Consider the following 15080-nt stretch of genomic DNA (forward strand, 5'->3'; position numbering starts at 1 on the left):
GCGGAGGGTCCCCATTTCAAATATGATTATTTGGGGGGGGTCGCGCCGCGGCCTGAAAAGGTTGAGAACCACTGGTATATATCACCGCTGGCATACAAAGAACCCGTTGAAATGCCGAAGAGCAATCACAAACGGATCCGTTTTGAGCTTCTGGCCTTCTTCAGAGTGAACGCTGAAAAGGTCAAAACGTGTCCATTTGTGATGGTTGCTGCAGCATATTAAAGACATTTGTGAGTGCGGCTGGTTCTTTTGTGGTTATAGTTGGTAAGGCCTTTGTTAAGTCCTAAGCCTTTAGAGGTTCTCTCTACTGGTTCTTCGGCTTAGTTTAGGCCACTCTAATGCTGCTATACTGTATATAGCATGATTTTACAGATAGGTGCTATATAGCATGAAAAGAGGCTACCCACAGATTATGAGTTAAAGAACCACTTTTAGTGCCATTTAACATTTTTGTTTAGCATGGCTTGTGTCAATACAACTGATTATGCATAATGTAGATTTTTCAAACCAGTGACTACAGATTAGACCTTACAAGATAGTAGAAAATAGTTTCAGACAATATGTTTTAATCAGTGATGAAATAATCTATCCACCAGTCTCTCTAATAACAAAGTCTCAACATTCATCTAAGAGATAACTCCCAATAAATCCAGACGTGTCACAACCATTCAATATATGATTTATTACTGTTATTGTTCTGTTGTCAGATAAAAGCAGATAGAGTAGAGAAGCTTACTAATCAGAAACAGCGTGCAGCTTTGGGGAGGAAGAGCGGAGGGTTCCTCCTGTCCAAAGCCAGACAACAGAACTGTCTGAAATCAGTACACTACAGCACAGGGCAAAACCCCCCCACCGTCATGGATGCTACATAACACTGTCTGTGTGAGAAAACAGTCATGGTGTGAACAGCTACTGTCGGTCTTTGACAACTAGCTCACGGTTGCGCGCGCGTGTCGCGCAACTAAGTATATAAATCGGGCTTGACACGTTCATGACACATTAGTATTCTGAGGTAAGCTAGGGTTGGCTAGTGTTGTACTGAGCAAAAATGAACATCTACGTCTATATGGTGTCATGACCGTGTCAAATCACTTGACATGACCTGGTGGATGTCGTGATGATCTGCTGTTTCCTATGTGAGCACAGTTTACATCGGTGCTCGCCTCTACCTTGACATAGCTTTGGCATTAGGAGGTAAAACAGGTTAGCGCCCCGCTGTGGGCGATTTGAGGAGAAGCAGCTTGGTTCATTTAATGACCATTTGGGGAATGATGACCCCATAAGTCCTTGTGGGTCATCAAGTACGGGATATTACGTAATACAGAGAGAGGAAAGCCTCATTTGTTTGTTAGTCGTGTATTGATATTTCAAATTTTGACAGTTTATACTTTCTAAATAGTGCCAAAAGTTGAAGACCGAAGAAGCACCCATTGAAATAGATATTTTCAGCGATGCGTGTACACATCTAGGCCCAAACGTCTCGATTGTTCCCTTCTTTTAATTAGAGTGGAATCCACTTTTGAAGTGCTGCTTTGCAATTATACAAACTTATATGAGCTTAGCTTATTCCAAACGCGAGAAAAGGTGCTTCTAGCGAGTAGGTCAGTACGTTATGATTACTGATAATAATAACATTTGTTTTTAGCATGGTTTTAAAACATTAAAAAAGGAAAATTAAAATCTAACGGTATACTTTACTGTACATAACTAGTCTAGTTTCACTGGCTGGGTGGAGGGTTCAAACGGATAGAAGTACAGTAGATTACAAAAACAACAAAGAAAATACTGTTCAATTGATCCATTGATTATATGGATGATAGATAGCTAGCTTGGCTAGTACAAAAAGGTACAAGTAATATGTCCTATTTTGGCTGAACATAGTCAAAGACATTCATTTGAAGGAAACAAAGCTTATGTCACAAGAAATAATAATAATAATAATAATATAAAAACAAAAACAATCCTTTACTGTTTTGATCCACTGTCTTTGGATTACCTGAGATTCCTTTTCTCCCTCAGGGCTGTACTCGTTTTGATATCAAGACTACAGGTTGATTGACCGATTGATTTAATCAATCGACTTGATTGAGGTCATAGTCTCGCCACTAGGTGGGGGTCAAAGACACTCAGGCAGGCTGAAGGCATTCCTCATCACAACAAGCTCGAACCAATAATATCACGCTTAATGTCGTCATCATCATCATCATCATCACACCAAAGAGCAAGTCACACTCTCCTGTCAACCAAAACACACCTGACCTGCAGGTTCTACACATTTAAGTTCACCACAGTCCACCAAACAAACGTTCGTCAAACATGTTTAAAAAGGAGGCATGTTGCAAAGAAAAGGAGGAAAGGCTTAGCTTAAAGAGGGAGAGTTATTCCTTTTACACTCCTCTCCCTCTAAGGAATTTAGGCTTCTTAAGACTGTCTTGGAATGCACTATATATAGAGAGAGATAGATATTGCCTTTACTATAAGCAGGATTACTGTTGATACATACAGTGGCCTCCTTACCACTTGGGGCACCGCAGCGAGCATTTAGCACCCTTCTTCCCTTTGGTTGCTGAGTGCCACAGTCCCCAAAGGCCACCAGGGAAGTAGGAGATACTCAGACTTTTTTCCCCCCTATTTTCTTTTTCTACTTAGGATTCAAATACGTGATTATCCAAGCTCCTCTGGGCTTTGGTCACTCCTCATCCACAGTCTCCCTTTTTGTTTCATCAGCTTTCTGCTCCAACACTTGAGGGCTCGGACTCGGAAGAGGTGCGAGCTCCGCTGCAGCCAGTAAGGACGGGTCTTGTGGATCCATGTTCTTCTGGGAAGATGTCTCTTCCTGTGACAAAAGCACATATAACTATAACTAACCATTATTATTCTAATGTGTGTGTGTGTGTGTGGGTGTTCAGTAGGCTATACTATATAACCCCATGGACCCATGAAATGAGATTTGTCTAAGAGATTAATTTGAAACGTTTATGAAATTGCTGGAATCGTTTGTTTGTTGCTCTTAACTGCAGTGTGCACTCCATGTGTAATGTAATGTAAATACACATGCGTCAGATCAGCTGAAACAGTGGACAGCAAGTAGTTTTTTTCCCACTGTAATTTTGTGAACTTCAAAGTTGTTTATGGGATGGAACTGTGAATTATTATGCAATTGAGATGCCAGAAGGACTGGAAAAGAAGCGCCTCTGATAGCCTGTGGTTGAGTAAAGAGTAACATCTTACAAACGTAATGGCTCGCTTATAGAACAAAGCCTAGCTGCTCTTCACACTGGTCCGCCTGTCATAACAACAGCGATTATTCAAGTACTAAAACAAGTCACTTAATTTACTGCTGATCGATTACTCGGTTATTTCACCGCTAATAACTGTTAGAAATCACTGTAACATCAAAAGTTCTCCATAAATGAAAATTAAAGGTTGTTATAACAACGGTTATAAGGGTCCCGTTTTTGGTCGAGTGGCTCCTCAGAGTTTATTACTCACTTGCTCAGAGAAGCGCTGATTCTCGACAAACTCCTGTGTCTCTGCGTCCTCCCCGTTTGAGTGGCAGCTGGGACTTGGCACCTCAATCCCGTGGCTTTCCAAAATGGCAGCCTCTGGCAGCGTTACAAAGGGGAGGGGGTGGTGAGATACAGAGACAAATGGGGACAGATGAGCTGTGATGTGAATATCTCAGTTCAACAGGTTGCTCAGTCCAATGTGTGATGCTGGGCTGCTTGCTGAACTTTTGGCCTACGGGTGGCCGTCGTGTGGCGACGCAACCCATTGTGAACTTGTAGATCAGCTACTTTTGCAATTTGTCATACGACGAAGCGTATAGGGCTTAAGTGGTTAGAACTCACCTATGTTGGCCCTTCGTTTCATCTCCTTCCGACGGTTGGCAAACCAGTTGTACACCTTCAACGCTGTCACACGCTCAAACTCAGACAGCTTGCATCCTGGAAGCACACAATTATGAGGCCCTTATCTTACCATTCCATCACCTAACCTCAGCTAAATGAAGGCTTGAGATGAAAAAACTAAAACCTTTTGGAATCTTTCATATCCACCAGTGTGTGTGAAAAATCTAAGAAGCAAGAGACATTCCCAAGGTGCCCCCCCAAGGAAATTGGCTATGCACTAAGTCTTCCATAAGTACATTTTCTTACCAATTTGCAGAGAAATACACCTTCAATCTGCTGCAATTATGCATTCTGCACAGTTTGTTTCAAGGATACATTTTTGGTGCCTTGCATTCATACTTTTGTGCTAGACATTAAGTTCATTTTATTACATAAAATCAGCAAACGCCTGTTTTGTAGAACAGTGAAGACAAGAGTAAGTAGCAGCACTAAATACAGTGAATGGTCATACCTGGTTTCTGGATGACAGAATTGCAGGCATTGGCAATCTCCTCTCTCTTTGCCTCATCTGGATACTGGTTCTCCATGAAGAAACTAGAAAACATAAACACCCAACATAATGAACACTGCTATGTCATCATGTTTTGTGTTATTTTTTTTAAAAATATACATCTTTTGGCAGTTTTACTTTATTTACACAGGAAAGTGTAAATAGCGAGGCAGCTGCATGCAGACAAGGGGAAACAGGAAAGGTATGCAACACAAGTGGTCTCCAGACGAATGAACCTCTATGTAGTTGACGTACTATCCAGTAGGGCTGTGTAATATATCAAATATTATATCTATGCAGTATCTTGATATAAGACTAGATAATCGTCTGGGATTGTTTGTGATAGGTCTTTTCCTGGTTTAAAAGCTGCATTACAGAAAAGTGCTATAATCTTCTGACTGTTCTATTTGCTCAATAGCATCAATGGTCATCACCATATCACAATATCGATATTGAGGCATTTGGTCTAACATATTGTGATTTTGTCTACATCGCCCTGCACTAATATCCAGTCACCTATCCGGTGTGAGTGCACCCCTGCTAAACAATCTCCCATCGACCAATGGCTCGCCGTTTTACTGCAAACTGAATGCAGCGGACATCAGTCCCGAAATTTTACACCTCATCAATTTAGAGTCCTTGTACTGTTGTCAGTAGAGAGGTAGGACACAGCATGTATCCCATGAAAGAGCAGCGACATGAGAGGGCTGTAATCATAATCCATAATCCAATCTGCATGGTCTTCTGACAGCAAAGGGGCATATTCATGAGCACATTAGGTGGATAACATTCTGTACTTTGTTACTGCGCATGGAAATCTCTTCCTATAGGCCCATGAATACGAGGCAGCCCTTTATAGCACAGTTACAGTATCCATCTAATAAAAAAAAAATCGCCTTGAGAGGATTACTGACTCCTGCCCCTCCTGGGTTTCATCCATTTCCTCTCCAACCTGCTCTTGCTCTGGACTCCATGGGTTTTTATCTCTGCCATGGCTGAAAATGAATAATTATCTCACTTTACAAAATGCGCATGGATCAATTTCTCCTAACCCCTTACTCCTCTGCTTTGCCCTCCACGGTTCCCACTTGCCCTATCCCGCCCATTCTGACACACACACACACACACACACACACACACACACACACACACACACACACACACACACACACACACACACACACACACACACACACACACACACACACACACACACACACACACACACACACACACACACACTCTCCCTCAAGCTCTCCCCTCATCTTAACCTCCGCGTTCGTCCTTCAGTCTTAACTAGCTCATAAAGATCAGCACTGCAGTGGAATTGTGTAATCTGGGAGCAGCGCTGGTGAGTGTGGTCTGCGTGCCAGTGTGGTCCTATTACTGAGAGTGCCCCGACTGCACCCTATACTTACAGCAACCACATAATACAGAAATCAATGACACATGAATGGTTGGATGCTGTGGAAAAAAAATGCCCTTTCTTCTCTCCCAACATCCTCTGTGTCATGGGTAATCACAGTGTTCGGGACAGAAAAGTTATCATTAGAGGTGCAATAAGCTATTGGAAACTGGGACAGCCAACCTTTAAGGAGGACCTGTCATCCTGGGTGAACGCGCAGAGTGATAGCCTACTTTAAATCCAGGAGCAAATGCCCCCAAGTCGCGTTGAAGTTCTATCCATCATCCAAACCACCTCTGGCGATGGTCAAAGAAGCATTTAGCCGCATTAATGGAAAAAATAAAGAAGCAGCAAAAAGCAATGTGCTGCAAATGTGAAGGAACTAAAAATAAATTGCACTTGGATCCAACTAGAAAAAGCATGCAGGAAGTGCATATTGTGTCACGTAGAAAAATAAGAATTCAAGATCCAGGTCTATAACTAACCTGGTCAAATATTATACAGATGTAAATGTTTCTGATCGTCAAATATTACATCATATAACGACCTCCGTCATTGTAATTGTTCTGGTGCTAATAAAGTTGTCTCACCTCTCCATGATTGACTGGCACTCCTTCCTCCAGGTGAACCTGCTACCTCTACGCAGCCGCAGAGGCCCGCCCACTATCCCAGCCCTTTCCCCCGCCATGATCCCTGACCTCCAGTCAGGTTCCTCCTTTACTAGCGAACGCATCGACAGAGTGGCACCTGTTGAGATGGAGAGAAAGAGAGAGAGTTTATTCATCTAAAGTTGTTGTGCACAAACAAAACAATGACCAAATTTGAACTGTCGTGATTTTAACAAAATGTCAGGGGAACCCGTCTGTCTCAATAGTACAGAATGGTTTCCTTTTTTCTTTATGAGGGGCTAACCCCCCAATTCAGTTCTCCTGTTGAGGGGATGCCGCCTAAAACTATTGGAGATACATCCATGGCCCACAAAGGAGTGACTACATATAGACACTGTATTCCGAGGCTGGCTGCTGAGACCCCCGTCCCCCCATCTTCAAGAGGGGGCTAGGCGTGGTTACCTGGCTGTGACTGGGCGGCTGCAGCGGCCGCAGTGTACCATGGCAGCAGATGCATCAGCAGCTCTCTCTGCCTGCCCCAGGCTGGGTTGGGGTTCAGGTTGGTGTTGGGGTTCAGGTTGGTGTTGGGGTTGGGGAGGATGTTGGTGAGGCTGGCACTTGACCCAGCGCCCGTCCCGTCTCTGTCTCTGTCCCCTCCCCTGGCCCTGGGCATGGAACCTAGGGCGTGCTGGCTTTCACTCCATCTCAGCCCTTCAGTTAGGACAGAACCACTGGTCAGGCCATAGCCATAGATTGATTGATTTATAGACAAATGTGACTGGCTGAGTTCAATGGCGCCATTTTGGCCCTACACAAACTGCCTGTCAAATTCTATTCACAATCAGTTCAGATTCAAACCTGTGTTTGCTTAAAATGCAATCCAGTCCTCAGTCCAAGATATGCCACATGAGTCAATTTGACTGATAACAGTACAGATACGTAATTGGTGAAAGAATGTGCCCAGCTCTGATTGGAAACATTGCACAGAGAATGTGTTATTGTTAGTATCATTATTGTTAATAGCCTGTTTGTTAGCCGTGTAGGAATGAAAACCAGCACCGGAGTACCACCAGGTTCAGGTCTGAGAACACTGCAGTAGCTATAGCAAAGCCGGGATTGGTTTGAGAATGGAAAATGGAGGGAAGTAACGTGGTAGGAGGAGGTAGCATGTTTAAACACTTTAAACTTGGCTTCCCTTTTTTGACCGTGTTAGGCTAAATCCATCATACACCGGTGTGGTGTGGTGAAAATAGCTGATCTGCAGTACAAGCTTACAATTCGTCGCGCTGCCTGCAACACGTTGTGAGCTTGTAGATCAGCTATTTTTGACATGCGACAGCGACACCATCATACAGAGAAGTATAAATCGAGCTTACATGATTAAGAGACACTATAATGTAAACATCTATTCTCGGACGTGACTTGATTTAACGTGAATGTTTAAAACACTTTGTCATATCAGCAGAAATCTGGTTAGTTGCAAGTTATTACTGTCTAATGCAGAACTTGTGCAAATGCCACATCCCTGCATCCTCCTAGGACACCGAGAGGTCGACGCCAATCCAAGCTGTTACTCTACCCTGTTCAGACAAACCACATTCACCCACTAAAGTTTCATCTCCAACCAGATGACTTAACATTATTGATTACCATCTCACGTGTCAGGATTACTTCTATCCTTTGTCTTTCCTCTTGATTCTTTTTTTTTATTTTTATAGATTTTGTCCCTTGTCCTTTCTTGAACTTATGGCTCTCAAAGACCAGGATGGCAGGGGTGGTGGGGCGGGTGGGGGTTGGGTTTACCATGCAAAACACGTTGACAAGCAAAGGATAGAGGGGACGGGCAGAGGAGAGGCTTGACATGCAGGTGTCAATACCAACATAATGGGCAAAAATGCACCCGCAGCTTTCTTGCAGCCTTACTACCTACAAATATAAATAGATCTGTAAACCCCTTCAGTTCCTACTATAACACTGCTGATGTTTACCTGGCATTCTAGTTTCTTTGAAGCACTAAATTGTTTTCTTTTCTTTTCTTGCACCCTATTTGACCATTTACACACTGTCGTTTGTTGACTAGGTCTCCAAGTCTCTCTGCTAAATGCCCAAATTGGTATTTTAATATCACCTAAACACACTCCTCCATACGACCCAACTCTATATAGCTCTGCCATGCTGCTCACCTGGGTTGTTCCTCTCCAGCAGGTACCAGCGGTAGAAGGCCCTGCGTTTTGAGTCGCTCATCTCGAGACCCTGCTGTAGCAGCCACTGGGATATGTAACTCTGACTGATGCCTGAGACGTGAGACAGGGGGGAATGGACCTTTTTGACATATGCTGCTGATGTACGACCGATTTGACTTAGAAGCGTATACATTTTCCCGCCCCAATGTCAAGGAGCCAACTTTCTGTCGCCATTTATTCCGCCTGTGATCACTTATTTGTGTTTCGATATATAGCGTGAAACACGGTACAGATGTTGGCACTGACTGACGCCTGTTGCCAGACGGCTGCACGACTATAATAAGTGATTTGATCGATAATGCCAACAGCCCACAGGAATTACCATTAACCTCGGCTAGCCAGTAAGTATTCTGTTACCCTTGATCAAATCATTTTTTGTATGAGTTGGGCAGTCGTCTGACAATAGAAACGAAAACATATGTTAATGACAACATCTGTACAGTGTTATCCTCTACTGAAACACAATAGAATTGATTACAGACAGAATCGGAGGCGACAGACACTGACAGTTGGCTTCTTATCATTGCCTTGAATGGGGAGGAACAATGTATACGCTACTAGTCAAAGCAGAAGTATAGGCTGTGTTTGTGAAAAAGGTCCATTGTAGAGACCAACTATTTATTCCAACACTTTCATGACTTAAATTTTTTAATCATCAACTGACATTGTACCTGTATCCTTGAAACAGCCAAGTGGGTTGTAATAATAATTTGAAAACTGTTTAGGCAAATAGAGTACCTGTTACTTGGCCTACGATGGCCTGAGAGATCCTGCGGTTGTTGAGGAAAGTTTTGATCTCCTCTTTCACAAGGTTGCTGTCTCTCCTGTGACAACAGCAAAAGAAAAGAAAAACAACAACAACCGGGCAACAGTGTTAAGGCCACAGCATCACACCACGCGGTCAAAGCAACATCCATTGTTCAGTCTAACATTATTCAGTGATGGCCATCATCAGTCAGTGATCTTGTTTCTGGTATCCCTGCACACCTGACCCGAATTAGTGCTACTGAATACTCTGTGAGAATAAGCCTTTACCTCTGGGGACCATTCACTTGTCATTATCTGATGTTATAATAGTCTCCCATCCTCTCCACTATTCTCCATTTTCAACCTGTCCTCGTGTAGCCCCATTTCAATCCACTTCTCAGCTCTCGCTGAGATTCAATAAATCACACATGTGCTCCACATGTGTGCCTCACCTCATGTATTCCTCCACCTTCTCCTCGAGGTCCCACTCCTCCTCTCCCATCATGTCGTAGCTGAATGACCTCTGAACCGCCACGCCGGGCGGGTAGAGCGGCGGGGGCGAGGCCTCGTAGCTGTTGCTAGGAGACAGCGCGGGGCCGTCCAGGCCGGAGGTCTGCGTGGTGGCGGAAGCCAGAGAGAGCGAGGAAGAGGAGGACGAGGAAGACGAAGGGGCCGCGGCCGGCGCCGGGGCGGCCGGGGTCGAGGCGGCGTCGTTGGCTGGGGCGGCGGCGTGGGGTTCACAGTATGACGGGCGGTTGTCCGGGTCGAGCCTCTCCAGGGACTCCAAGGCGTGGATGATCTGGGGTTTGGTCATGCCCGACAGACGCAGGCGCTGGAGGAGGTCTATCTGTTCTATGGTGTAGCGGGGCTCCACCTCGCAGCACTCCATCCTGGCATCTGGTACGGTCACATGGAGGAACAGGAGGTGGTACATCACAATGCTGCCAGGTTTCTGAGCAAACTTTATCAAGTATAGCGTTACTGTTAATATAAAGGTCACTCAGACTTTTGTTCATTCGCATTAAAAAAAACTAAAAGCAACGCCGCCACTGTACAAGAAGCCATTTACAAAATTGAACTTAGCCATTATCAGGTACAGGGGAAAAAAACAAAAAACTGACTGCATTCTCCTCTGAAGTACCTCTGGGTCATTCAAAAACTTTGGCACAAATTCTACCGCTTGGCACAGACAGCAGAGACTTGCTCCATTTATCCTTGCTTGCTCCATTTACCCAGGGCTATAATAACTAACGCATGATCACCGATCCATAACGTGCACACACATCAGGCCCCGGTTGGTCAGCCTTAAATTAACATGTTATCACCTATTATGTGCAGAAAGAAACCATGCAAGCTACTCTCTAGACATCAACAACCAGCTGAAAGTTGTCTAGAAACAAAATGTTCCCAATCAATCCCCCGCCCGCCCGCTGTTACCTGGTGGTAGAGGGGGCGACACTGACAGGCGCCCCGTGGGGAGTGGTTCAGTGCGTGGGGTCGCAGTGAGACACCACTGTCGCATGGCTCGGCGGACCACCGCTCAGCTGGCAGCGCTGCTCTGCTGAGGGCGAGATGATGGGGGACGCGGGGAGACGCGCTGCAGTGCGTTGCGGTTTAAACGCGACTCGTTTAGCTTTTTTCCCCCTCAACCAGCTCACTTATGATCTGGTGCTAGGCTATACGTGGCTAAGCTAACAACACTTCTATCCGCCCGACAACCAGACCCCGCTTTGTCCTTGAGCTTTAACTTCGTGCGGTAGCCTGGATCGACATCGACGCAAGGCTGGTTGTTATGGTTAGGTTGGAGGTAGAGGAGGAATCCACGGTCCGGGGTGCTGCTAATTAGCTTTGCTGGCTAACTTAACTAGCTGGTGGTGGCGCTGTCCCGCAGCAGCAGCGCCCCCTCTGTATCTGTCTGTGTGTGTGTGTGTGTGTGTGTGTGTGTCTGTGTGGAGGGGCAGGCTGCAGGCACCAGGCTGGCTGCAGAAACGCTCGCCCCAAAACGAGGTGGAAAGACTGGTGACGCGAGGTTACCCCAAAACACAGTCGCCCCGGGGAAAATCCGGCGACCAACGGTCGCCACATAGTATTCCTAAACGTAGCTCCATAAAGAACCTCTCACTCCGCTATACAGCTCCGAGATGAGGTTCTATGTCGTTATCTTCCAGAATCGGGTATACGTCCGCCAAGGCTCCGCTGTTTACCCTTTTGTATATGTCGTATCCCAAAACTAATGGTAGATTCCAAGCCGCACGGATGTTTAAAGTTTGGTTCGGCGCATAAAATTTTAGGAACGGAGCGAAACTACCCGTTTAAATCGCTTATTTAGTCAACCTGTGGCCATGTTTCCCATTCAACCCGGAAAACCCCCCTACGTCCGCTGCCAGTACTGCTCCCGGTTTGGCTACAATGGGACGTAACCTCAGTAAACTATGGGCTAAACCTAACCTTATTACTAAACGTAACCTCAGTAAACTATGGGCTAAACCTAACCTTATTACTAAACGTAACCTCAGTAAACTATGGGCTAAACCTAACCTTATTACTAAACGTAACCTCAGTAAACTATGGGCTAAACCTAACCTTATTACTAAACGTAACCTCAGTAAACTACGCCAAAACCTAACTTTATTCCTAAAGGTAACCTCAATAAACTATGCCTAAACTAAACCTAACCTTATTCCTAAACGTAACCTCAGTAAACTATGCCAAAAACCTAACCTTATTCCTAAACTTAACCATCAGTAAAACTATGCATAACCCTAAACTTGGAGGCGAGCGTGTTTTGGGGCGAGTCTTCCGGTTACCAAGCTGCAGCCCCGGCAGGACGGGGAGTGCAGCAGGCGATGCGATTGGTTCGCCGCCTAAAAAAAAAGTGCTGGTCCCGTGGATGTAAACGTCCCAGAGTCGATGGCTCGCCCACCCAATAGAGCTGCACCTCCGTCCGTGTGCTGTTTCCCAACTAGCAGAGCAGAGGCAGCGGGGGAACTGAACTCTGCAGGGTCACTTTGTCCATAGTGGTCCAGGTGATGATGATGCAGTGATGGAGGGTGGAAAGTAACTAAGTACATGTACTCAGTATTTCCAAATTTCAATACTTTTACTTCTACTTTAATTTTCATTATGATTACAAAACATATTACCCACTTCAGCCCATACATTTTGGCCATTTGAAAATAGCCGGTCTACAAGCTCACAATGCGTTGCATCTATTTTCAAAAGACTTCTATACATTTTATACATTTGAAAACGTGTGAAATGGGACATCCTGCATAATGAGTACTTTTACTTTTGTACTCTTAAGTATATTTTGATACCAATACTTTTATACTTTTACTTCAGCACATTTTGAATTCTGGACTTTTACTTTAACAGACTTTTACCTGCAACAGACTTTTACTTGTAACAGAGTAGGCTATTTCTTCAAAACAAAACAAAAGTACTTTGTCCACCACTGATGGATGGTGGTGGTGGTGAGTGAACTGCAAGAGAGAGACCCCTGACCTGACACAGTGACGATTCAGGAAGGTTTTATGAATGACAGGGGAACATGCAATGTGACACCACAGCTCTGTTCAGTGTTTACACACATCTCTTTATTCCCTTTTATGTTATTTTATTGCGAACGCGGGAGGAGGCGCGGCGAAGCCGCGCCTCCGACCAAGTGGAGCTTACTATAGGGTGCGTTCGGAAATACAGCACTGAGCGCACTGGCCAATACAAACTAATAGGCGAGTGCGCTCCGGTGTGCAATATCCGAACGCACCCCTATGTAACCCTGCTTGGGTTGTGTCTCCGTCTGTGTCTCCGTCTGTGTCTCCGTGTGCACTGCCTGTGTGCAGCTCCTCTGAGATAAGTAAATGTCCAATTTAGACGTACCATACATCAAATGAAAGGTCTTTGAAAACTGAACACACCTGTCAAGGTTGCGTTTAAGCCCGCCCCTTCCCCCGGAAGCCACGCCCCGGAGAAGGCTCCTAAAAACTCCCCATTGAAACCCCATGTTAAATGAAAAGTGCCCGAATCGCTCCCAAACTTTTTCTACCCCCCCCAAGTGGGGGTCTACGAACAAATACATCGGGCTCGGATTTTGGCTCCGCCCCCCGGAAGTGGGTGAAACAGGCACTTCAAACACTTTGTTGAATTGTTCAAAAACAAGTTTTTTTTTTGTGAATTTGTATTTTTCTAAGATGCTCCTTTTAACGCAGATTAAAAAAAAAAAAAAAAAAAAAATTTTTTTTAATTCTTTTTTTTTCTTTTTTTGCGTTCGCTTACCGCGTTCGCGCGTCTTACTTGTTTACATACATTTACTTGTCTTGATTTATGCTTATTTTGTTTCATGTTTGCTTTGGCCAAAATGTGAAGTTTTCTCATGCCAATAAAGCCCCTTTGAATTTGAAATCTAAATGTTTCCTCCCGAAAGTGTTTTACTCCCTTTCAAGTTTTGTCATGTCACTGCAGTAACCTCTAGCTTATGCCAATGTATTATAATGTAATGACAGGATGCATACTCTGTGTGTGTGTGTGTGTGTGTGTGTGTGTGTGTGTGTGTGTGTGTGTGTGTGTGTGTGTGTGTGTGTGTGTGTGTGTGTGTGTGTGTGTGTGTGTGTGTGTGTGTGTGTGTGTGTGTGTGTGTGTGCGTGCGTGCGCGCGCTACCACCCAGAATTGACAGCCCTGAATTGGTTTTATGCTCCAGCTGTGTGTGAGAGAGAAATAGTCTCTCTTTCTCTCTCAGGGCACGGGACAGAGACAGAGACGGAACGGGTGCTGGGTCAAGAGCCAGCCTCACCAACATCCGCTCCAACCCAAACACCAACCTCAACCCCAACCCAGCCTGAGGCAGGCAGAGCTCTGCTGATGCCTCTGCTGCCATGGTACACTGCAGCCACCCAATCACAGCGAGGTAACCACGCCTAGTCATGCAGAGCTTTGTAACATTGCAATATGATATTGTAAACATACAAAAAAAAGCTTTTTCTGTAAAAGAAAAAAAAGAAACACACACACACACACACACACACACACACACACACACACACACACACACACACACACACACACACACACAGATATGTGAAGATAACAAAAAAAAAAAAAGTATTTTATTAAAGGTATCTGGTTTGTATATACAGTATTTCCGAGCTCAGCACGGTGCAGATAGTGCAGGAATACACAGATGATTGACAGTCTTTACTTTGGTTGTATTCCATTGGATGTCCTTTTCCTGTCACAATAGCTCACAAATCTTGCAGCTGTGTCCACATCGCAGTACCTCACCCTGAGATATGGAAGTTCTGTTATTATTAGTCATGTTTTTTAAATATCTTTAGTCATGTTCTCGAAACATTTGTGGGTGTTTGTAATCTGTGGGAATTATGTGTCCCTTATGACTTGGTACAGGTGACAGGAAGTCTCTCTCTTTCTCTCTCTGCCACACCACTCCCTTTAAGTTTACTTATCTTTGGTACAGTATTTCTCCCTCCCCTGTGCTTGCTTGTGTCAAGAAAGGCAGGAGTACCTAATAAGTACCATATTAAACCACCAGGCACTGAGGGGCATGTGTCTCGAGTGTTTGAGCACCCTGTCTTCGCACTTACTGTAGCACACTTCAGGACATTCAGACGTGCAGTGGAGTTCTCGGCCCTTGGTTGTCGCGTAGAGTCTGAGACGGCAAC

At 44.7% G+C, this 15080-nt stretch overlaps 1 protein-coding gene across 2 annotated transcripts; it reads right to left on the reverse strand.

The window, feature by feature from the left end:
* Nucleotides 1-667: 667 nt before the first annotated feature.
* On the reverse strand, nt 668-11312 carry LOC308094724 (homeobox-containing protein 1). 2 transcript variants are annotated; one of them, XM_080441537.1, is made up of 10 exons: nt 10842-11312; nt 9857-10301; nt 9396-9481; nt 8598-8708; nt 6877-7125; nt 6397-6553; nt 4363-4445; nt 3852-3947; nt 3493-3605; nt 668-2836 (listed from the first exon to the last, which is right to left on the reverse strand). In XM_080441537.1, exons 1-10 carry the CDS (start codon nt 10924-10926, stop codon nt 2690-2692), a joined length of 1572 nt encoding a protein of 523 aa, XP_080297663.1. In that variant the 5' UTR covers nt 10927-11312; the 3' UTR covers nt 668-2689. The 2 variants fall into 2 exon arrangements, with proteins under 2 accessions (XP_080297663.1, XP_080297664.1); XM_080441538.1 differs by lacking the exon at nt 6877-7125.
* Between the last annotated feature and the right edge of the window lie 3768 nt (nt 11313-15080).

Source organism: Gymnoscopelus braueri (genome assembly GCF_963280865.1).
Source record: "Gymnoscopelus braueri genome assembly, chromosome: 11".
NCBI classification, from domain to species: domain Eukaryota; kingdom Metazoa; phylum Chordata; class Actinopteri; order Myctophiformes; family Myctophidae; genus Gymnoscopelus; species Gymnoscopelus braueri.